The 21,265-nt window shown below is 57.4% G+C and overlaps 8 protein-coding genes across 8 annotated transcripts; 4 read left to right on the plus strand and 4 right to left on the minus strand.

Annotated features, from left to right (window-relative positions):
• Positions 1-938: 938 nt before the first annotated feature.
• MFIFM68171_10685 (uncharacterized protein) lies at positions 939-3,130 on the plus strand (the record flags this gene model as incomplete). The annotated part of the gene is made up of 7 exons (XM_071066104.1): positions 939-979; positions 1,033-1,175; positions 1,233-1,359; positions 1,419-1,806; positions 1,887-2,701; positions 2,777-2,896; positions 3,040-3,130. The coding sequence occupies 7 exons, from the start codon at positions 939-941 to the stop codon at positions 3,128-3,130; spliced, it is 1,725 nt and encodes a 574-aa protein (XP_070922205.1).
• Positions 3,131-3,569: 439 nt separating this feature from the next.
• On the minus strand, positions 3,570-5,031 carry MFIFM68171_10686 (uncharacterized protein; the record flags this gene model as incomplete). Its single annotated transcript, XM_071066105.1, has 2 exons — positions 3,570-4,869; positions 4,934-5,031. 2 exons carry the CDS (start codon positions 5,029-5,031, stop codon positions 3,570-3,572), a joined length of 1,398 nt encoding a protein of 465 aa, XP_070922206.1.
• Positions 5,032-5,774: 743 nt separating this feature from the next.
• Positions 5,775-7,424, plus strand: ALG8 (glycosyl transferase; the record flags this gene model as incomplete). The annotated part of the gene is made up of 3 exons (XM_071066106.1): positions 5,775-5,851; positions 5,917-6,189; positions 6,248-7,424. 3 exons carry the CDS (start codon positions 5,775-5,777, stop codon positions 7,422-7,424), a joined length of 1,527 nt encoding a protein of 508 aa, XP_070922207.1.
• Positions 7,425-9,425: 2,001 nt separating this feature from the next.
• MFIFM68171_10688 (uncharacterized protein) lies at positions 9,426-12,984 on the plus strand (the record flags this gene model as incomplete). Its single annotated transcript, XM_071066107.1, has 6 exons — positions 9,426-9,560; positions 9,635-9,693; positions 9,775-9,793; positions 9,853-9,918; positions 10,010-11,751; positions 11,811-12,984. The coding sequence occupies 6 exons, from the start codon at positions 9,426-9,428 to the stop codon at positions 12,982-12,984; spliced, it is 3,195 nt and encodes a 1,064-aa protein (XP_070922208.1).
• MFIFM68171_10689 (uncharacterized protein) lies at positions 10,273-10,726 on the minus strand (the record flags this gene model as incomplete). The annotated part of the gene is made up of 2 exons (XM_071066108.1): positions 10,273-10,423; positions 10,473-10,726. 2 exons carry the CDS (start codon positions 10,724-10,726, stop codon positions 10,273-10,275), a joined length of 405 nt encoding a protein of 134 aa, XP_070922209.1.
• A 1,131-nt stretch (positions 12,985-14,115) lies between the features above and the next one.
• MFIFM68171_10690 (uncharacterized protein) lies at positions 14,116-15,356 on the plus strand (the record flags this gene model as incomplete). The annotated part of the gene is made up of 5 exons (XM_071066109.1): positions 14,116-14,119; positions 14,184-14,385; positions 14,442-14,753; positions 14,821-14,887; positions 14,934-15,356. The coding sequence occupies 5 exons, from the start codon at positions 14,116-14,118 to the stop codon at positions 15,354-15,356; spliced, it is 1,008 nt and encodes a 335-aa protein (XP_070922210.1).
• A 26-nt stretch (positions 15,357-15,382) lies between these two features.
• MFIFM68171_10691 (uncharacterized protein) lies at positions 15,383-17,242 on the minus strand (the record flags this gene model as incomplete). The annotated part of the gene is made up of 4 exons (XM_071066110.1): positions 15,383-16,522; positions 16,622-16,891; positions 16,991-17,035; positions 17,120-17,242. The coding sequence occupies 4 exons, from the start codon at positions 17,240-17,242 to the stop codon at positions 15,383-15,385; spliced, it is 1,578 nt and encodes a 525-aa protein (XP_070922211.1).
• Positions 17,243-18,146: 904 nt separating this feature from the next.
• On the minus strand, positions 18,147-20,103 carry MFS2_2 (MFS siderochrome iron transporter 1; the record flags this gene model as incomplete). Its single annotated transcript, XM_071066111.1, has 4 exons — positions 18,147-19,196; positions 19,276-19,355; positions 19,422-19,604; positions 19,680-20,103. 4 exons carry the CDS (start codon positions 20,101-20,103, stop codon positions 18,147-18,149), a joined length of 1,737 nt encoding a protein of 578 aa, XP_070922212.1.
• Positions 20,104-21,265: the final 1,162 nt, after the last annotated feature.

Genomic DNA, 21,265 nt, shown 5'->3' on the forward strand with positions numbered 1-21,265 from the left:
AACAACTCTTGCAATTGGAATCGTACTTCGGCTCTTGCCCCGTATCCACGTCGCAACTGCGCTCCGAGAACCGGGTGGGGCCGAGGGTGCCCTGTCTCTTCTTCAGAATGTCGGAAGAGTCGGGTGGTTTTGCAAACTTTGCTGCGGCTTTGTTGTTACTGTTGTTGTTAGTGTCGGGAGTAGCGATGCCCAACCGCCGGGGCTAGCAGCCCCCCGATGTCTGTGCACCAGGAAAAAGAAGAAGAAATAATAAAAATGAAAAAGAAAAAAAAAAAAAAAAGAAGAAGAAGAAGAAGAAGAAAAGGCCAGGCAGTGTGGTCTGCAGGACGAAGTGACAACGCAATGAAATGTTGCTCTCAACGACTCGCTCTCTCAGATTAATCCATCATCAGCTACATGGCCGTGAAGCTACAGACAAAACCCACGTGCGCCCTTGATGAAGCAGGCGGAATTATTAATAATCCAAAGGGCGCGAAAAAGTGACCCGAGTGCAGAAGCTAAGAGAGTCGTGATGCCTCCCGCTACAAGGTGCCCACCTTCCTAAAACAGCATCGTGGGGAGTCCTTGACCCTCTTGGATTGGCTTCGCCTTCCAACGGTGCCCGGTGCAAACAAAGCGACGCCGACCGAGCTGCGCCAAAGAGCCGGGTCCGGGTGGAATCTGCAGTAGTGCATGCGCCCTTCGCTAGTTAGCGAAACCCCAATGCACTGTTCGTCGACCGAAGTTGCCGCTCTTGGTGGCCTGTGATAAAGCATCCCGCCGCTGACCGAGACGACGTAACGGGGCGGGGTTGGTTTGAACAACAACACAGTCCCGGCTGCAACAAAAGTCAGTCGTCCCATTGCAAGTCCCGGTCAATTAAAGGTCGTCACCTTCTTCTTTTCCCCCTTGTTCGTCACCCGTCACACGCACACCGCCATTGGGTGGTTGGTAGAGCAATGGACTACGACGTGATAGAAATCGACGAGTTCGATGCGCTGTAGGTTCAGTCTTTGCTTATGCGTCTCTCCTCATCGCGGCTGACTCGTACAGCGCCATCGAACCCAAAGGTCCTGGTCCTGCTCCCGCGCCGCCAGCAGCCCCCTCGCAGCTGGCAGCAGACGAGGAGAAGCTTAGGGTCCAGCAGCAACAGTTCACTCATGGCTGGCTGCACGAGAAGCTGGGCAAGTATCCAGGTATCCATCTCGTCCCCATCGTCACTCGGTCCGCTCGGCGGCTGACTTTGGCCACAGCAAAAACACACGCAAAAAAGGTTGCCAAGGAATTGGGGGTGCAATCCGGGCTGATCTACCTACCTGGCCAGGTTGAGAAACGGTACGAAGACTCGGACATGGGGCCCGAGTTTCGCCAGCGAAGACAGTATGTTCAGGGGGAGACGCCATCTCTGGGGAAACAAGACGTATCTCACACCCTCGCAGCTTCTTCTACATGACCGGCTGCGATGTCCCCGGCTGTGCAGTCACCTACGACCTCAAGCATAACCGCCTAATCCTGTGGATCCCAGTCACCGATGCCAGATCGATCCTCTGGTACGGCTCGACGCCGACCATTGAGGAATTGAAAGCCGTCACGGACGTCGATAACGTGTGCTATAGCACCCACCTCTGGCGGTACCTCAGCGTCACCATCGAACAACGCAGCACGGTCTACGTCCTGCACCCGGAGCAGGCCCCTAAATTTCAATCCTATGTGGGCCCTATCGTCTATCGTATCGACAGCACCCGCCTCCGGCCCGCCATCGAGAATGCGCGCGTCATCAAGACGGACTACGAAATCGCCATGATCCGGCGGGCAAACGCCGTTTCCGTACGTCCAACTACCCTCCCCCCCACCACACGCTCCTGTCACTTCCTTTACTGACCCTTCCCCTGTCCTTTGACAAACAGAGCGCCGCGCACAAACTTATTCTCATGCGGCTGCACAAGCTCTCCAACGAGCGCGACATTGACGCCATCTTCCGGGGATTCTGCCTCGCCCAAGGGTCCAAGCACCAGGCGTACCCGGTCATTGCCGCCTCGGGCCGCGCGGCCAGCACCTTGCACTACATCGGTAACGACCAGCCGCTGGCGGGCCGCCAGCTCGTCGTCCTCGACGCCGGGACCGAGTGGAACTGCTACGCCTCGGACATCACGCGCACGTTCCCCATCACCGGCCGCTTCTCCCCCGAGGCGGCCGCCGTCTACGCCGTGGTCGACCGCATGCAGCGCGAGTGCATCGCGCGTGTCCGCCCCGGCGTGCCCTTCTATGCGCTGCACCTGCATGCCTGCATCCTGGCTGTCGGCGGGCTGATGAAGCTGGGCATCTTGCGTGGCGGAACGCCCAGCGAGATCTTCCGCCAGGGCACGGTGGCGGCTTTCTTCCCCCACGGGCTCGGGCATCATGTCGGGCTGGAGGTGCACGATGTGAGCGGGCGGGCGAGGCTGCTGACGGCGTATGGGGATGTGCCGTGCGCGAATGGCCTGCCGCTTGGTTTGGGGTGGGGGGGTGGGTTTGGAGGAAGAGGCGTGCGGGCCAAGAGGGAGTGGGTCGGTCCGCAGACGGTGACGACGTGGTATAAGGAGGCAATGGTGGAGGCGACGTTGTCGAAAGTGGCGGTGGGTACCGGTGCTTATGCGTGTGCTTGTGTAGCTGGGGGGGAGAATGAGGCGAGTGAGAGGCAGAGATTGGAGAAGGGGATGGTGGTCACTATCGAGCCCGGGATGTGCGTGTTCTTTTTCTTTTTCTTTTTCTTCTTTTCTCGTCACCTTTGGCCGATGGTGCTGACTCTCGCCGACAGATATTTTTGCCGTCCGTACATCGAGTCATGCTTCCTCAGGAACCCAGAGCACTCCAAGTACATCAATGCGGAGGTGCTGGAAAGGTACTGGGACGTGGGCGGCGTGCGGATCGAAGACGAGTACGTGAAATCAAGATTGTTTCCTATCCTCCTCTTTTGTGGCTACCTCCGGGACTACTGGGCAGAGAGATCCCATCCGATACGGACAGGCCTTTGCTCCCAAATCCCTCTTGAGAATCCCTATGACTGACCGTATTGGACAGCATTTTGGTCACCGAAAGCGGGTATGAGAACCTCACGACGGCACCTAAAGGGGAGGAGATGCTCAAGATTATCAATGCGCGAGTCGAGTAGTTAAGTTGATGCGTGCCTGCTAAGTAGGTCGAAGCAATATAAATTGATTTACATTCGATGGGGTATTTGTAGGGAACGCAGAATGAATCCCCTCTGAGTGATATGGGCAATCGGGCAGAAGCGCTGTAAAGGGAGAAAAGGTTGTAACTCTGGACGTTTTGTCCACTGCCGCCCTGCCAGCCATGGAACATTCTTGTCCTGTTGCCGTTACGTCCCCGGCCCCGGCAAACAATGCACATCCACCAGTGAATATCCACGCGGCTGCGCTTACTCCTGTACCATTCAACTACCTATGAACCGAAACCATGCAGATACAAGAACGCCAAGTCCCCCGCTTTATACGACATTCCGTCATGAACCCAAAGAGAGAAAAAAAAAAAAAAAAAAGAAAGGTAAAATGACACAGGACAATTACCCAGACTCCGTTCAGTCAGCAACACTACAGATACTTCTTTGGCGACGTCTTCTTCCGCTTGTAATACATGTAGCCGCCCACCAGCACCAGATTGCTGCAGACCATGACTATGATGAGCTTGGTGTGGCTCTTTTTGGTGTGTATCTTGACGTGGTCGGTGAGCGTCTCGTGCCGGTCGCTGACGTGGTGCTTGATGGCGTTCTCGGACTCGCGCAGCTTGCCCGACAGCTCGTTGCGCAGCGAGCGCATCTCGCGTTCAATGTCGCCCAGGCGGCGCTCGATCACGTCGAGCTTGTCGAGCCTGTCGAGCCTGTCGAGCTTGTCGAGCTTGTCGAGCCGCGTCAGCGTCGCCTTGATGTCGCCCAGCATGGCCGACGACTCGGCGTGCCGCTGCTCCCCGATGCCCGCGTTCTGCGCCATCGACCGGAAGATGGCCGACATGTGGTGGTTGACGCTCTGGAGGCGGTTGTGCAGGTCGGCGAACTGCGCCTTGGAGCTGGTGATCTTCTCGGCTTCTTCGTCGGGGATGGCGTTGTCGTACGGGTCGTCTACCGTGGCTTGGCCTGACCGGCCGAACGACATCCGCGGCTGATTGTTGTTGTTATTGTTGTTGCTGTTGCTGTTGCTGTTGCTGTTGCTGTTGCTACCCGCAGCATCCTGTTGCTGCCCACCGTAGCTCTCCTGCGCGTTGGCGTACTCTTGGCTGGTCTCCCCAGTGAGCACGACCAGCTTGAACACCTCAAACGAGTCCGGATTTTCGGCAGAGGCGGCGCTCAGGCCGAAGTTGTAGCCGCTGGGGATGCGGATCTTGTCGCTCTGGAAGCAGGGACGGCCGGCGACCTCGACGCGGAAACTGTTCTCGTTGTGGCGCAGCTTGATCTGGGTGGGACGGCCCAGGTTGCGGTATGAGAACCTGCAGTGGCCAAACGCCAGGTTGTCAACGTTGTGGTGCGACTGGAAATCGGTGGTGCCGTCATTGAGGAAGCCGCGGAGCATGCCCCCGGACCCGCTGAACTGATCGATCACCAGCGCAAGGCCTTCAAACCGCCCAGCCGTGTAGATGCTGTTAGACCCGATGACATGGGCGCCATCCCTCACTAGCCAGATGTTCAGGTTGCCACCCGCCCGTTCGGGCCCGTTGGCGCGGAACTCGACATCTGCGATCCACGACTGCTGCTGAAGCGGCTTGTCGGCCCACACAGCGCCGCGCTGGTTCCCCGGGGCTACGGGCGTGAGGATGACCTTGTTGGAGAGCAGCTCGGGGATGTTGGGTCGGCCTTGGAGCGAGAAATTAGGGATTGACTGCGACCCCACGGGACTTATCCTGTACATTGAGCGCACATTAGCGTCTGCATCGTCCGATCCGGGCACGGGGCATGAACACATACCTATCCCCATAACCGAAACTGAGCTCGTTGACGAGATACTGGGCCTGTGTCTGGGCCAAGCCAGCAACGAGCACAGCGAAGCTCGACGGCACGCGCATCTTGGGCGGGTAGGTTGCTGCCAACTCGCCAGACCAAAGGACAATTGGCAAGACGCCGTCTGCAAAAATTTGCACACTGAGGCAAGATATTAGTAGCCAGAGAGAGACGGAGTTCCGGTTCTAGTTTCCGGCAGATTGGAACCCAAGTTTCGCTGCGCGTGCCGTTGAGGACACTTTGCAGCCGGCGCGGAGATGTATGGTTGGCCGAGTGTGGAGCAAGTCGCTGGAAGCACCAGAAGGCTTAATTTTCCTGGAAAAGGGCCAAGAAGCAAATATAAGACAGTAATAAAATAAGAAACGGCAAAGCCCGCAAAGCTGTTCGCGGTCCCGGGCTTGCAAGCTGGTATACACGAAGAGCTGTGACCACAAGAGGTGAAACACGGTCGTTAAGATCTTCGATACTTGGGTACACCCTCCAAGAGACCAGCTATCCTCAAACACGAGTAAGACCCCCTTGTCAGAAGCTTGTTGGTTGGCGGAAGCTCTTGCTCCAGCTGGAGCAGGGGACTTGGAGCGACAGGGGCATGTCTCTCCGCACTGCTGCGGGGGACATGTGGCTTTGATGACTGTGGCGTAAGGGTCTTCCGCGACTGTGGCTGGATTCGGTGTCGTATTTGCTCCACTACGCTTCAAGGTCCCACAGCTTTCCTGTCACTTGGTCAATTGGAGAAACGCACATTCTCCATGTGACGCTGGGGGAACAACGGCCAATCTCCAGCCCATGGCTGCCCTGATATCCCGCCATGGCTGAGGTATACCCTTCGCTCGCGCAATGCGCGATTGTGGCCGCTGCGCTGAAGATTCTGCTCTTCCCGGCCTAGTGAGCTCCCTGGCTGTGGCACACGCCCAATGCCTGACCACCCGTGCTAACATTCGCCCTGATAGCAAATCAACCGATTTCGAAGTCCATCGCAACTGGCTAGCGATAACCCATAGCCTGCCGCTGTGGGAGTGGTACTACGAGAAGACGTCGGAATGGACGCTCGACTACCCGCCGTTCTTCGCCTACTTCGAGTGGATCATGTCGCAGGTCGCGAAGCTGGTCGACCCGGCCATGCTCAGAGTGTACAATCTCGAGTACGATAGCTGGCAGACAATATACTTTCAGAGGTTTACCGTCATCGTCACTGAGCTCATGTTGGTCTACGCGCTGCAAATGTACGCGGACCCCGTCTCAACTCGGCCCAAGGGAACATAACACAGCTAACCGGCATAGGTTCGTGGATTCGTCGCACGAGACAACCAAGCGCGCAGCGCAGGCGGCTGCCATCTCCATCCTGCTCTCCCCGGGTCTCCTCATCATTGACCACATCCACTTCCAATACAACGGCTGCATGTACGGCATCCTCATCGCGTCCCTAGTCCTAGCGCGGCAAAAGTCAACGCTATTGCTGAGCGGCCTTGTGTTTGCCGCCCTTTTGTGCATGAAGCACATATACCTCTACCTCGCGCCTGCCTACTTCGTCTTTCTCCTGAGGGCCTATTGCCTTTCTCCGAAGTCGATTTTCCGGATCCAGTTCCTCAACTGCATGAAGTTGGGTGGTGGCATTGCCGCGATTCTTGGAACGGCATTCGGGCCCTTTGCGCTGAGGGGCCAGATACCTCAGATTTTGAGCCGGCTTTTCCCCTTCTCACGCGGCCTTTGCCATGCATACTGGGCACCAAATGCTTGGGCTATGTACTCATTTGTGGACCGCGTCTTGATCCTGCTCGCGCCGCGGATCGGCCTGCCGGTAAAAGCGGAAGCCTTACAGAGCGTGACTCGTGGCTTAGTCGGCGACACGGCTTTCGCGGTTCTCCCGGACATTACGCCGCGGATATGTTTCGCCTTGACGCTCGTCTTCCAGGCAATCCCGTTGTTGAAGCTCTTCGCCCAGCCGACGTGGGATAACGGCCAACCGAGGTGGGATAACTTTGTTGGGGCTGTGACGCTCTGTGGATACGCCTCCTTCCTATTTGGCTGGCATGTCCACGAGAAGGCGATCCTCCTAGTCATCATCCCCTTCAGCCTCATCGCTCTCAAAGACCGGCGGTATCTGGGCGCATTCCGACCCCTGGCAATAGCAGGCCACGTGTCGCTATTCCCGTTGCTGTTCACTCCGGCCGAGTTCCCCATCAAGACTGTCTACACGGTGCTCTGGCTCATCCTCTTCCTCATGGTCTTTGACCGCCTGGCGCCCGCGTCAAGCCGGCCGCGATTCTTCCTGTTCGACCGCTTCAGCACGCTCTACATTACCGTCAGCATACCGCTGATTGTGTACTGTTCGCTGGTGCACGGGATCGTGTTCGGAAAGAGCTACGAGTTTTTGCCGCTGATGTTCACCAGCTCGTACTCGGCAATAGGGGTTGTCGGCAGTTGGGTGGGCTTTATGGTTGTGTATTTTACATCTTAGGGAAGCGACGAGGGACTGTTTAGAAAAAGCGTTTTGCTTTATTGTTTTCTTTTATACCATCAATCAAAATGTTTCAATCTCTGGCAAAGTCTGGCATTGCGCAATCCCGGAGTAAGACGGCAGCGGCGAACAAAATGCGGTCCTGGCCCTATGCAAGCAATGGCTGAGTCAGCAGCTCGTACCTTGATTTTGCCTGACGCAGCGACCTGATTGGTTATATTCGCCAATAACGTTAACGTGGGTCCACAAGCAACCATGAGAGTTGGGCGGGCGGAGAAATACCGGTCAGTAAGAGAACATCCGTTGGCTGTCGCAGGACTCAAGGACCCTCGGCAAAGGCTCCAGCGTCAGCGGGACTCAAAGGAAGTCTCTGTCAACGCCTCTAGAGCACGACCATGATGCAGCCTACCTAGGGGCCTAGAAAGTTGAGAGTACCGATCAGGATTTCGTCTCAACGGTACGGTACAGTACGCGGATGAAATCCATCTGCAAGGCTGCGGGTTGCGTCTCAGCCTCGTACCTGAGAGACCCACTTTTGCGCGAGGTGGCGTTTCTAACAAACGAAGCCAACGGTCTCCTTGAACTTGTCAAGTCAACGAACCGGTCTGACTGCAAATCACTTGCAGAAAACGAGTCCCACAGGGCGTCAATTGACTCGCTGGATCCGCGCACGTCATCAGACCGCCATGAAAAGACCAAGGTGCACACTTCTGCAGTAGTGTGCACTTTGGCAGCCGCCCTTGAGCCGCGACTTACACGGATTCTTCCGACGACGTGCCACAGATGGAATTCTGTACGGTCAATTACACAAGCCTATTTCATCTTGCCGGGTGACAAAGAATGTAGCTGCAGAAAGACGTTACTGAATATGCGGGTCGAATCCGCCGGCGGGCTTTGCCCAAGCTCGGCGTGTTGATGGACTCGAGTGAGATCCCCATTTGCTAGTGCAGTACTTGTATGCAGTTCGTGGTTTGCCGGACTGAGCGACGCGCCGAGGGGTGCATGCCCAACGTCAACATCGGCCAAAACGTGGGGAATGAGGGTGCTGCTGCCTCCTGCCGGCAAATGGGAAGTTTTTTGGAGAGAACTCGTGAAAACAGACACGAGCTGTTACGGGCCATGGCCAGCGCATCGGCAACGCCCAACGGCCGTGGCGCCGGTAGCCGTCTATCATGATTCTCGAAGGGGTCCTCCCGTCTGGGGGGGCGCTGCGGACCCCTACCCCTTGGAAAATAAATTTGACCCGCACTCTCTTGGGCATAAACAATTGAAAAATGGCCCAATCTCGGTGCTTCTGGCGTCTGCGGATAGCCCTCGTCGAGGCGAGCACGACGAGTACAAGAACGTTGGCGAGGTGTGCATCGAGAGGCGGGTTGGCTGCAGCAAAGGTTCCCCAGGGTGGTCGGGGTGCGGACGAGGAGGAGCCCTTTTTGGGTCGGAGCTGGAGCGATCCCGTCCCTGTCTGGCGGGTCCGGCGGACGCCAGCACGCTGGACCTGCCATCAGCCCGTGCTCCCTCCCCATTTGCCGTTCCTCCTCTCCCCTTGTTGAACTTTTTCCTCCTCCTCGCACTTCTGCACCACTCTCTCACATTTCCTCAACCTCGCATCTGCGCGTGCAGCCCGCCCCGACACCCGCCCTCGAAGGCCCCGGACAGACGAGACGCCCTCTGCACCGTCTTTTGCACCCGCTCGGTCCCAGCCGGACCAATCCCGCGCGTATCAGCCTTGCATGACCACGCCGGCCATTGCTCTCCTACTCCTCTCTCCACCCAACCTGCCACAGACAGAGACCGCGCGACCCGCGGCCACAACACTCGGTCTCTGGGCACCCACCACAACGCGTCCCAATCGCCCGCACGATCGCGTTTAAACAGCAGCACCGGGCCCCTCGGCTTGTTGACTTAATTCCCGGCTACAAGGCTGCGATATCAGCCTTGCAGCTCTTTTTGGGGGGTTTCCTCCTCAAGACTTGGCCGCCTCCTCTCCAACCCACCACCGGCATGGTACGCCGTAGCTTCCCCCCCAACGCCTCACAGCTACCTGCAACAATATTGACGCCAACACCCCAGGTCCTCTTCAAGCGCAAGCCGGTGCAGTTCCTGCCCGTGCCTGACATTGAAGATGAACAACAAGAGGTGCGCGCTCTCATAGAAGGGACTAACCCGCCAGTCGGCCACCAATTGACTGCAACTGACGCTCCATGTCCCAGGTCTGGCATATCCCCCAGACAGGCGAAGTGTTTGTGACATACGAGGATTACTTGAGCAGGTTCGTCCTTTTTCCCCTTGCCCCCTCCTGTCCGTGCTTGTGCCGAACGGCGAGGACACGGGAACTGACGCGTGGATGCAGATTGGACTTTTACAAGCAGGTATGCTCGGCCCTGTGTAAGTCGGGTGATTCGGTCACAACGGCTTACCGCGGATCTAGAAACGCTTCATTTGCACCATCAGTGGCCACTCGGGCCTGACTTTCTTCGATGCGCTCGAGAGCGAGGTGAGGCTGCCCGTTCCTGACTTCTGTTTTCTTCCCTACCGCCCTCTCCCCACTTGTGGTCAGGCTGCTGACGGTCACCCACTGCCCACAGCTCGCCGGCGCCGCCGAGGTAGACCAGGCATTCCCCGAAGCGCTCAAGGGGCCCATTCTCCGGCGCGTCCAGTTCCAGACCGTGTCCCGCATCGACAACCTCGTCGACCAGATCTACGACGAATTCAAAAACGACTACTACCCCGGCGAAGCCGTCACCGTTCACATTCTGGGCGGTGAAAGATTGCACGGCGTGGTCCGGGACAAGACGCGCTTCGGCAGCAAGGTGCTTCCCGACGGGACCGTCACACCACCCTTCTCCCGCTACTTTGTCAGCTTGGACGAGCGCCCGGACGAGGAGGCCGTGGTGGACGACGCGCACATCTTCCGCGACCGCAAGGTCTTCACCAAGTCGGTCCTACGGTCATTCATCAAGAAGACGGTGACGAGGGAAGCCTGGAATGGAGCCCCGTGGCTGGTTAAGCACGACGTTGCCGAACAGTACCACATCGACACACGCGTACCCCCTCATCTCCGCTATGACAATAAGCTCCTCGAGCGGAAGCAGATCCAGGCCCAGAAGAGGTTGTCGCAGCCCGATGCCGCCCTGGCCACGGGACCCTTCAGCCCTACCGGACCCGTCCGGCTGCCCGAACTGAAGCCCGCGCCCAAAAGCCACAAGTCCAAGGCGCAACAGGCGCTGCAGGCTCAGCAGCATGCCTCGGTCAAGGGCAAGCACAGCACCTTTGGAGGGCACGAGCCCGGTCAATTCGTTCATCTGCCGCTCCCCGGAAACCCCTTCCAGTTTCCCATGTCCTTCCGCGGCCAGATTCCCCCACCGATCCTGTCGCAGCCCGATCCTTCCCCACCACCGCCGCCGCCACCGCCGCCGCCGAAATATCCCATTGAAGATTTACAGGTGGAGCCGCGGCGGAAAGTTCGGCCGCAGCTCAGGTACATGTGCAACGATCCCCCGGTCGAAGATGTCGCACCCGAAGCCAAGTCTCCTTTGAGCGACCAGATCCAAATGAAGTCAATAGGGCCGCTACTCGAGACGTGGGACACGTTAAATGTCTACTGTGAGATTTTCAAGCTAGATTCGTTCACTTTCGACGACTATGTAGAAGCGATGCAGGTGGCCTCCCAAGAGACCCCCGTCCAGCTCTTTGACGAGATACATTGCGCAGTTCTCAAGATCCTAGTTAGCTCGGAATCAGAGGGTGGTAAAGTTCAGATTCAGCTACCGGAACTCGAGGACGACGAAGACGACGAGGAGGAGGAAGAGGAAGAAAGCACTGCGCCCACGCCCGAACCGGAGCCGCAACCCTCGGGGCGCGCCACCAGGAGTAGCATGGCGAAGCTGGAGGCTGAGAGAATCGCGGCAGAGGTCGCGGCAGCCGAGAAGGAGATGCAAGAGGCCGAAGACGTCCCGAAACACCGCGCCGAGGAAGTACTCCGGGGCTACGACTGGATCGAGCATCTTATGAAACGCGATTTCAAGGACGGCGGCTGGGAGTTGATCATGGTTGGTCTCCTGCACCAACTATCCAAGAACGAGCGGCTGCAGGCCAGCTGCGAGGAACTCCTGCAGCAGCTAGTTCCAACCGACATCGAGCCCAGTCAAGAAACGGTGCGCCAGAGATACGCCGCTCTCGACATCAATCATCGCGTCCAGGCGCTGCAAATTATTTGCATGCTCACGGCCGAGACGAAGGCGATCCGCGGCTACATGGAGGACTGCAGCGAGCAGATGACAGCTTACCGGAAAGAGAAGATTGAGTGGCAGAGGAAGAGGAAACAATTGTGGGTGATGAGGAATCTCGTCTGGCCTCGTCGCACCGTGCTAACCATCGTATGTATAGAATCGAGGAGCTCAAAGGCCTCAATGACCAGCGCAAGATCCTCTTGCCCGACAACCTACCCCCGAGCCCGCCTCTGGAGCCGGTCAAAACCAACGGCGACGTAAAAATGTCGGACGTGGAAGACCTGCCTGCCAACACGTCGGACGAGGTTCCGGACACAGACGACGAACTTCCGGCGAGAAAGCTACGGCGCGGCAACGACCGCGCGGCCGAACGCAAGCGCAAGGCCGAGAAGGAGCAGGAAAGAAAGGAAAAGGCCGAGGCGGCGGCCAAGGTGCCGAAGCAGTCCAAACAGTTTCAGCGGGTCCTCAAGGACATCCAAAAGAAGGAGGATGAGATCGCCGAGTGCGAGCGCGAAATCGCAGTCATCGACAACGACCTCCGCGAGGCCGACTGCCCGCGCACGCGCGTGCTGGGCAAGGACCGCTTCTGGAACAGGTACTACTGGTTCGAGCGCAACGGCATGCCCTACGGCGGGCTGCCCGACAGTTCGACCGCCTCGGCGGGGTACGCCAACGGGTGCATCTGGGTGCAAGGGCCCGACGAGCTGGAACGGGAAGGCTACATTGATATGCCGCCCGAGTATCAGGACGAGTACAAGGCCAAGTTTGACATGACGGTGCCCGAGAGGAAGAAGATGGAGGAGGGCGCGACCAGCGTGTTCAATGCGTGTCAGTGGGGATATTTCTCAGAGCCGGAGGATGTTGATCGGCTGTTGGATTGGCTGGACCCGAGGGGAGTGAATGAGTTGAAGTTGAGGAAGGAGCTGGTGAATTATCGGGATAAGATTGTGAGGAATATGGAGAATCGGAAGGCGTATCTGGGGTTGGCGGATGGCAAGGAGAAGGAGAAGGAAGGGGAGGAGAAGGAAGAGGAGGAACAGGAAGTCGTGGCTGCCGCTGCTGCCACCACAGGAGGTACCAAACGAATGAGTACCCGGGGCAGAAACGCGGCGGCGGCGGCCGAGGCGGAACAACGAGAGCAGCCGGTGTATCGATGCATGAATTGGAGGAACACGATGGCGCTGGAGGAGATTGGGCATTTGCATAGCATGGAACCGCCCCCGGTGAGGTCAAGGAAGATGACCAAAAAGAAGGAGGCGGCGATGGTGGCGGGGGAGCCAGAGATGGTGGTTACCAGGGGAAAGAAAAGCCGTCAGAGTACCGGGAGGTGACAGGTTTGTTTCTGTTCTCTTTTTGTTTTCCTACTGATGTTTTGGGAGGGAAAGAGAAAAAAGAAAGAGGGGAACACAGGCTTGCTGCAACGCACCATAGTTTTTACGGCGTTTGGCCGGGGTACAATGCATATGGGGGGGGGGAGGGTTCTCTCTGCTCTAGGCTGTTGGGGGTCAGCATGTCGTTTTAACGCTATGCATTTGTAAAGGCGGACTCGTTGTTGGTTTTCCTCACAAAATTTGGAGCGGCTTTGGAGTGTTCCTCCCTGCTGTACGTACATACGCTTGGGGATTACAAAGAATAAGGGCATGGAGTTAGGCGGGCACTATTGTTACGTAGCACTCTCTCGGCTGCTAGACATACACTACATTACATATCTATTAAGGGGACAAGAGGGGAAGCGGATGACGAAGAGAATATGTTGCTAATCACAAAGTCTGGCTGGCGTGGGACAGCTTTAGGACTGCATATTAGAGGGGCCGCGAATAGAAGTCGTGTACAGTACTGCGGTAGTTCGCGAGGTACAAACTATATACGGGCTATTATAAGGTCTTTTCTCCTAGCTACCGCATTTCACTTCCAAGGAAATCGTGGGCTGAAACGGGACGCTAGCTTTGCGAGCCAACCAAAGACACGGGTCGGTTTACAGGTGCCATTGGCGGAGCATCTTTGACGTCGCCCTGTTTCCACTCGCAAAACTTCCTACCTTTTTATACATGAGCGCCGCGACCGGCATCTTGTGAGTCCGTTTCCATTGGGATTAGATTGATGATTTTGGGATTGACCTCGCGTCGGAAGATTCGCTGAAATATCCGATTGAATCGACGCCAAAACCGGTCAGACTGCGCGGACATGGCGTGGATTCGGACTACCGCCCTGCTATTGCTTGGTGTTCGGGCAGCTTTGGCATGGGATCATGTTTCTGGAGATGAATTGAGACGGGTTGTGGAGATTGGGGAGCCGGTTTTGGTGGCTTGTGAGTCCTAGATGCCTACCCAAGGTACCTAGCCCAAGACAGTGGATTGAATGAGGCTGATCGTCGTTCAGTCGTCAAGGTAAAACAGCAGCCTCTCGAACCGAATACTGTATGTTGATGGCAGCTAATAATGTTTCCGTGCATTTGTAGCCGGATGAGTGAGTAAACTCCATTCCCCAACCCCCGGGTAGTTCAGCGGTTGACATCCAGCGCCCAGACCAGCCAGCGCAGCTCTCGAGCCGGAATGGCTATCGGCAGCCGCCGAAGCCGAGGCTCCGGGGAGTAACGAGCAGCTCCTGAGCATCGACTGCTCCTCGCCTGGGGCCGACTGTGACGTTCAACAAGTCATGTCTTTCCCCTCAATCTTCCTCCTGCAGCTGGACAAACCTGCTCTAGAGTACCGGGGCCCAAGGAGAGCCGCAGCGTATGTGCCCACGGCTCCATGAGGGGGTGCTGACGTGTCTGATAATTGCTCTGTAGGATGCTGCATTTCGTCGCGAGGAAGGCCCGCCCAATCGTATCGGAGGGACTAGATGCGGAGGCGCTTGCCAGGTTCAAGACAGCAGATGAGACGGTTTTCATTGCATACGTTGGCGAAGACCGAGCCGCTGCCGAGATGTTCGCTGATGCTGCGCGGGCATACAGTGATGAGTTTACGTTTGGGACAGTGATCGACTCAGGCGTGATCGAGACCCAGGGTATGGAACCGCCGGCGGTTGTGTGTTATAAGCTGGTTGATGGGGATACGGCCGTGCTGAAGGAGATCAAGGGCGCTCATGAGCTGGATGCTTGGTAAGTTTCATTTCGGCCGGTGTTCCGTTTATACAAGGACAAAAAACAGGACTAACAAACGACACAGGATAATGGAGGCATCGAGACCAGTCCTTGGGGAACTTACTGTGCTGAATCAGAAGCGGCTCCTTGACGTGAGTCTCTCCAACGTCCGTCGATATCCTTGCTAAATTGTTGCAGCGTGGGTTCCCAATGGTCTACCTATTCGCCGAGACCGAAAGCCACCGACAGAGGCTTCGAAAGACGCTATACAAATTTGCCCGGAACTACTACGACTCGCTGACTTCGGTCGTGGTAGACCCGTTTCAGTTTCCAGAGTTGATGGCCAAGTTGGGCCTCGAGCCAGGCGTCTTCCCCGCCGGGGCTGTGCATCAACTTTTCAAAGACCGGATCTACCCTTATCCAAAAGGACGGCCTTTCAGCGCCAATGCAGTCCAGCAGTGGGGTATGGACGTCTACCAGGGCCGCATCAAGCCGTGGACACCGCCGGGCGTCACCACCACGTACGAGGATCTTGGCCCCACCCGAGCAGCGGCCCGTAAGGTCTCGATACCGAGCATTCCGGGAGTAAAGATCAAGATTGCAGGCCATGACGAGCTTTGATGGTGTATGTCTATCATATTCTACAGTTATGCAACCTCGTCTCGCCTTTTTAGGCACACCTCCAAACCTCTACTACTCAATTCACGCCCAATCGCCTCCTCCATGACCTCAACGCGCCTCCTACACCACCAATACTGCTCGCCCGGCAACAGGACACGTACCACACGATAGATGTGGAATAGCACAACCAGAATTCGCGAGTCTCCGCTAGAAATAAGCGCCAGCAGCGGCCCAAAACACATCATGGGGAACGTCGACACATACCGCACAATATCGCTCTGCGTGAGCGGGGGCTCGCGGTAATTTGTGGCCTTGTCCCTTGCAGCCCTAGAAGCTGGGCAACTATTGGCACCGCGGTCCGAGACATAAGCCATCGCAACAGCAAGGCGTGCAGCGAGGCGCTTATACGCGACACGCATGAGCGCCTCGTCACAAGCCCCAGCGCTCTTGACGTACGCCTCGCCTTCCTTGAAGCTCTGCCACAGAGTCATGACCTTGAAGGGAAGGGCACTAGAGGACGGAAGGCTGGGAATTATGCCCTCCAGGAATTCACTGCTGCTGCTGCTGCCGCCGCCGCTGATGCTATTCGAGCTCCCTCCCGGTGTGGACGGGAATGATGGGCATGGGCTCGGCGACACCTCCGTCGTGGTGTCACTGGGCGGCTCGGAAGCGGGAAAGGCGTTCCTTGCGCCCCGATAACGCGGGTTGTCGTACAGGTCCATGAAACCCCGCGCAAAGCGCTGCCAGTTGAGCCCACGGGCATCCACCAGCTCTTCTAGCGCCATGCATGGCTGGAGCAAGGGCACGTGCATGAAGACGCTCTGGGAGGTCTGGAAGAGCGGCCAAGCCATGAAGAAGATCTGGCGGACCCCCGTCGAGAGCCAATAGAGGCGGTCGCCTGACAAGTCCAGGGGTCGGTGTTGGCCGCAAGCCTGGCCCTCCATGAAGCTGAGGTCGCACCACATGAGGAAGTGGATTAGGGTAGCGGTGCCAAGTAAGGCGTCACAGTTGTCTGCCGTGATGGGATGGGACAGTGTCTCACGGTAGTCATGGAGTGCCTTGCTCAAGAGGGCATCCTTGGCTCGGTGGTACCGGGGGTTGCCAGGGACGAGATAGTCTAGATGCGCCGCGGCAAGCGAGAGCATAGCATTGATGAGATATGTGTGCTGCCGGGACTATGACGGGCATTGTTTTTTAGTCGTGGGGATCAATTGGATGTACTTGCTCTACTTTCGACAGGAGCACAAGGACGACGATGACCGTACCTGAAAGGCAAGCTGCAGCATGCGGGGCCACACCTCCTGGAATGACAGGGTGTCAATGGTGAATCTCTCAAAGTGGTGCAAGAGTTCCATGTGCAGCAGATTGATAGGACCGCACTCGGGCTCGGACAGGGGGCACCAGGCGACGTCTCTCGGCGGGGACGGTGTCGACGGCTGGGAATTGCCCTCTGCTTGTTTGGATCGTGGTGGTTGGCGGCGAATGCATGTCTCGTTTCGCTTGACGCAGTTCCCACACGGCTCGCCTTCGTCGCACTATAGGAGCTGCTGTTAGTACCCTCCTTGGCCCCTATTCAAGGGTACTGTACTATACCCGCACATTACACAACAGCAGAACATGCCGGGGCATCTCACCTTAACCTTGCGTCTCTTACATCTGATACATCCCAGTCGCGATTTCTAGCACCCCATCTGGTTAGCACCAATCGTCCAGCCCAAGAACCCGCCAACCCGTTGCGGCATCCCACCCTAGGATGAACATACCCGATGCGGCCGCTTCTTTCGAACGTCTTCAGGTCCCACCACCTCTAGCACCGGTCCACCTCCTCCAATACTGTGCACAAGGAACGTGTTTGTAAAGGCGGTAACTCGCCGCGGCGCCACCATAGCTGCGGTGCGGTTACACCCCAAGCAGGAGATTGACCAACAGAAACGGGCCAGTTGGTCAACAGGCCCGAAAGATGGAGATAATACGGTGACGAGGTGCGGTATTCCAACTTTGGAAAATACGTTGACACACAGCTCCGTCGACCTTGAAATGGACAGATCCAATCCCTTAAAAAGGTATCAGTGAGTTGAGTCACTGGACAAGACCAAGACAAAAGTGGCCAGGAAAACGACGCGGACAAACCCATGGGTCCCACCCGATTTTTTCAGACTACGAGAAGCGCCGCGACAATCCAGGAATCCCCAAAGACGAAAAAGGCGGAGGAGTTATCGGCGCCTCGGGCGCGTCCTGTCCGTGGTGCTACCGGACATCGGCGTTGCCGCGAAGGGACGATGAGGCCACTGCTCGGCGCCTTGTCTTGACAGTATGTACTTAGTTCCGTGACAAGCGACAGTTCTCGCATGACCAAAAGCGGAATGCGAGGCTGCAGGCGGGCTTGGCATTGTTGTGCGGTAGGTGTCGATTGGTATCTCAGGGGGGGTTGCTTATTCAGCGGCCATCACGAGTATCACACTGCAGTGATTGTACCTGCTTTCCACATGTTCCCTTTACCGGAATTGCCCGGGGAAAATATGCTCGCGGGTAAGAGTATTCCCATAGAGGCATCCATATGATAAACTTCTAGGCATTCTCGGAGGGCCTAGGCGCTGGGGTAGGCAATAGCTGCCCTTGAACCTTGCCTCTATTCTATTTAAAGAGTCACCTCTACCTCCCGATCCGATCAAGAGAAGGGTATCTAGCCCCAAGTCTATCCATCTAATAACCAGTCCCAAACCAGCTAATCTACCTGACGCTACCCGAAAATGCCCCAAAAAGAAACCCTAGACGCTGGATTATAACAGACTAGGCCCATCCCGCCCCCTTTCCCGCTTCCCTCTGCCCCCTCCCCCCTTCATTCCCTACCACCGTCTCCTCGCCTTCGCTCAACACCGCCCGACTCTCGCCACCAGCCGGCAGCAGCGCACTCCCCTCCTTCTCCTGATGCTGCGCATGCATCCGCTCAAACACCTCGGCGGCCTCGGCCGCATACTTGCACTTCTTCCGGATGGGTGCACCGTACCGGTAGAACAGCAACGGAAACGGCGTGCACGCCAGCGCAAGGAACGCCGGGACTGAGCTGGCCCAGTGGATGCCCAAGTCCCGATACATGTAGGTGGTGAAGAGGGGGAAGGCCGCGCCGAACAGCGAGCGTAGCACCGAGTTGGCGGCCAGCACCGACGCCGCGAACACGGTGTAGCTGTCGATCAGGTACGTCAGCAGCGACAGGAACACGCCGACAAGGCCGGCCGCGAAGAAGGCCGACGCGATGATGGGCACGATCCAGTGGACCTCGGGCCCGTTGGTCCACGCGAACCAGAACAGCCCGACGGGGAGGAGGACGGATCCGATGATGGCGGGCGGCAGGCGGGCCTCGGGCGGCGCGGCGCCGCCGTGCGCCTCGGCGACGCGGGTGTAGCGGCGGTTGTCGAACATGGCGTAGCCCACGGCGGCGAGCATGCCGACGGCCACGCCGACGAACGCCAGCCCGCCGATGCCGGGGCTCCACCCGCGGTTGAGCTGGAAAACGATGGGGAAGGCGGCGAAGAGGAGATAGAGCGTGCCGTAGACGATGGCGAGGTAGATGGACGTGAGGAGCACGATGGGCTCGCGGAAGAGGAGGGCCCACGGGCGGACGAGCGTCGTCTTGACCTGCTCGGACCGCGGCGCGGTCGTGGCGACGTCCATCTTGGAGACGTAGACCTTGCCCGTCATCTCGGAGAGCTTGGCGGCCCGCCGCCGGAGGAGGAGGAAGGGCGCGTACGTCTCCGGGACATACACCGCGCAGGCGAGCCAGATGACGCCCGTGAAGATGGCCATGAGGCCCTCGATCCAGCGCCAGCCTTCGGCTTCGCCCTGGGAAGCGGGTGTTAGTGGTTGTGGGTTTGGGAATCGGGGTTGGGGTTGGGGTTGCCTAGTAGGGGTGACGACATACGAGAAAGCCACCTGCGATGGGGCCGATGGAGGGGCCGAGAAAGGGCGCCATGGCGAAAACGCCGGATGCGATACCTCGCTCTGGAGAAGAGTCAGGTTTAGTATTATTTCCGTGCGAGACACCAAAGGCGAACCGAGGGGGCGTACCCTTCGCATTGAACATATCGGCAATGACACCGCCCGAATTGGTCAGCGGCGAGGCTCCGAATGCGCCGGCAAAGAAGCGCAGGATGATGAGGGTCTCGATGTTCTGGGCACCGGCAGCACCGGCGTTGAAGGCGGTCAGGGCCATGTAGGTGATGAAGAAGACAATTTGCCTTCCATAGAACTCTATCACACCACATCACACCATGTCAACCCTGCCGTCATCCTCCCCTACCCCTTCTCATCCAAAGGAAAACATACCGCTAAGAGGCGCCCAAAGTAGAGGCCCAATGGCGAACCCAAGAACGAAGAGCGAGATGCCTAGGGTGGCCACCGTCGTCGATACTTGAAAGTAACGGATTATTTCAAAGATGCCGCCGGAGTATTCTGTGCTCACAAAGGCCACGGCCAAGGTGGCAATGGCCTGGAGGATCGTGATGGTCCATTTCTTGTACTGAGGATACTGCTGCGGGTTGCTTGCGTCGTACGGGAGGAAGTCGACGACATAGGGGGACTCAGATGTGCCGTGGCCGGCGTACTTGTGGTTAAGCACCTCGTCGGTGACGCCAGCCGGGTTCAGCACCAGGAACCAGTGTGGGACCTTGTTCCGAGGCCGCTGAGACTCTAGTTCGGCGGGTGCTTCGTTGACTGTGAAGGAGGATGCCGAAGACTGCGGGTTCGCCATGGTCAAGGGGTGGTGGTAACCGCGTCACCCTGTTCCACGACGAGATCTACCATACAACAACGTATGACGTGGTGAAGAGAAGGGACGGATTTATCGAGAACTCGGGTACACGTAGATGGTTGATAAATGGTAACAACTAGGAAGGGGGTTTGGCAGTGGTTTATATGACCAAGTCAGATGCCTCCCCAAACCTGACTGACAACGTCATTTAAAAATAACCAACCCTCGGGCCCCGTTTCCCGATGACAAGAGCGAGACTCCACCGAACCCACGGTAATCAGCCGTTGCTCCATCTTGGATCGATCCCATCCCGGACGAGGTTCGCCATGCCATGCCAGGTCACTGCCACTACACCGCTAGGTCGGAGGTTGCGGCTCTGTACCACACCGGAATAGATGCTCGGAAACGATCGAGCTTCAGGATGATCACCTCAGCAGTCGATTCGACATCATCCCGCCGCTTCCCGGCCGCGCCTTGTTGGTTAGTTGTCCACGTACAGACTACGGTTCCTGTCGGCCTCGTGTGTTCTGAGACAGACGTGGGCTCCACCAAGGGCAACACAAGATGAGACGGCGCGGAAGAGCCTCTGTATGCTCTGTATCGAGGATGCGGATGGTGGAGCATTCCTGATTCTCTAGCGGCCTGCAAGGTAGCGATGTTCATGTCATAGGCCGAGGTACGAACCCCGCCGTCTGCGATTGATGACGCGTGATAGGTTTTGTTTCTTCTACTTTCGAGATTCTCCAAAACGTGTGGCTAGTTGTGCGCTGACGTTGCATTTCGATGTTGTCTCGACTCCTTACGAGCCTCCTTAGAAGAACCGAGGAGTTCGAAGGCCCTCGGGTTCGCCCGTCACAATTCCCACCGAACCAGCCGAGCAAGTGGGGCCGGCGGCGCTAAGCGACCGCCAACACCGACATTATATCCACCGTCGGCGGGATTGGCGGCACTATTGCCCTAATCCCGCCCGTTGGCTGGCATGTGCACTACAGCCATGCTGAAGAACGGACTTTCAGAAGCAACGGCGAGGGAGGGCGATGCGGATAGCCGTAACGTAAAACAAAGGCAAGAAAATCCTTTCCATCCCCACATGTTCCTTCGCCATCACCTCACCTCAGAAATCAACGGTTGCATCAACCGCTCCAAGTGCCTGCCACATGTC

The sequence above is a fragment of the Madurella fahalii genome (assembly GCF_045866475.1).
Source record: "Madurella fahalii IFM 68171 DNA, scaffold_6, whole genome shotgun sequence".
NCBI classification, from domain to species: domain Eukaryota; kingdom Fungi; phylum Ascomycota; class Sordariomycetes; order Sordariales; genus Madurella; species Madurella fahalii.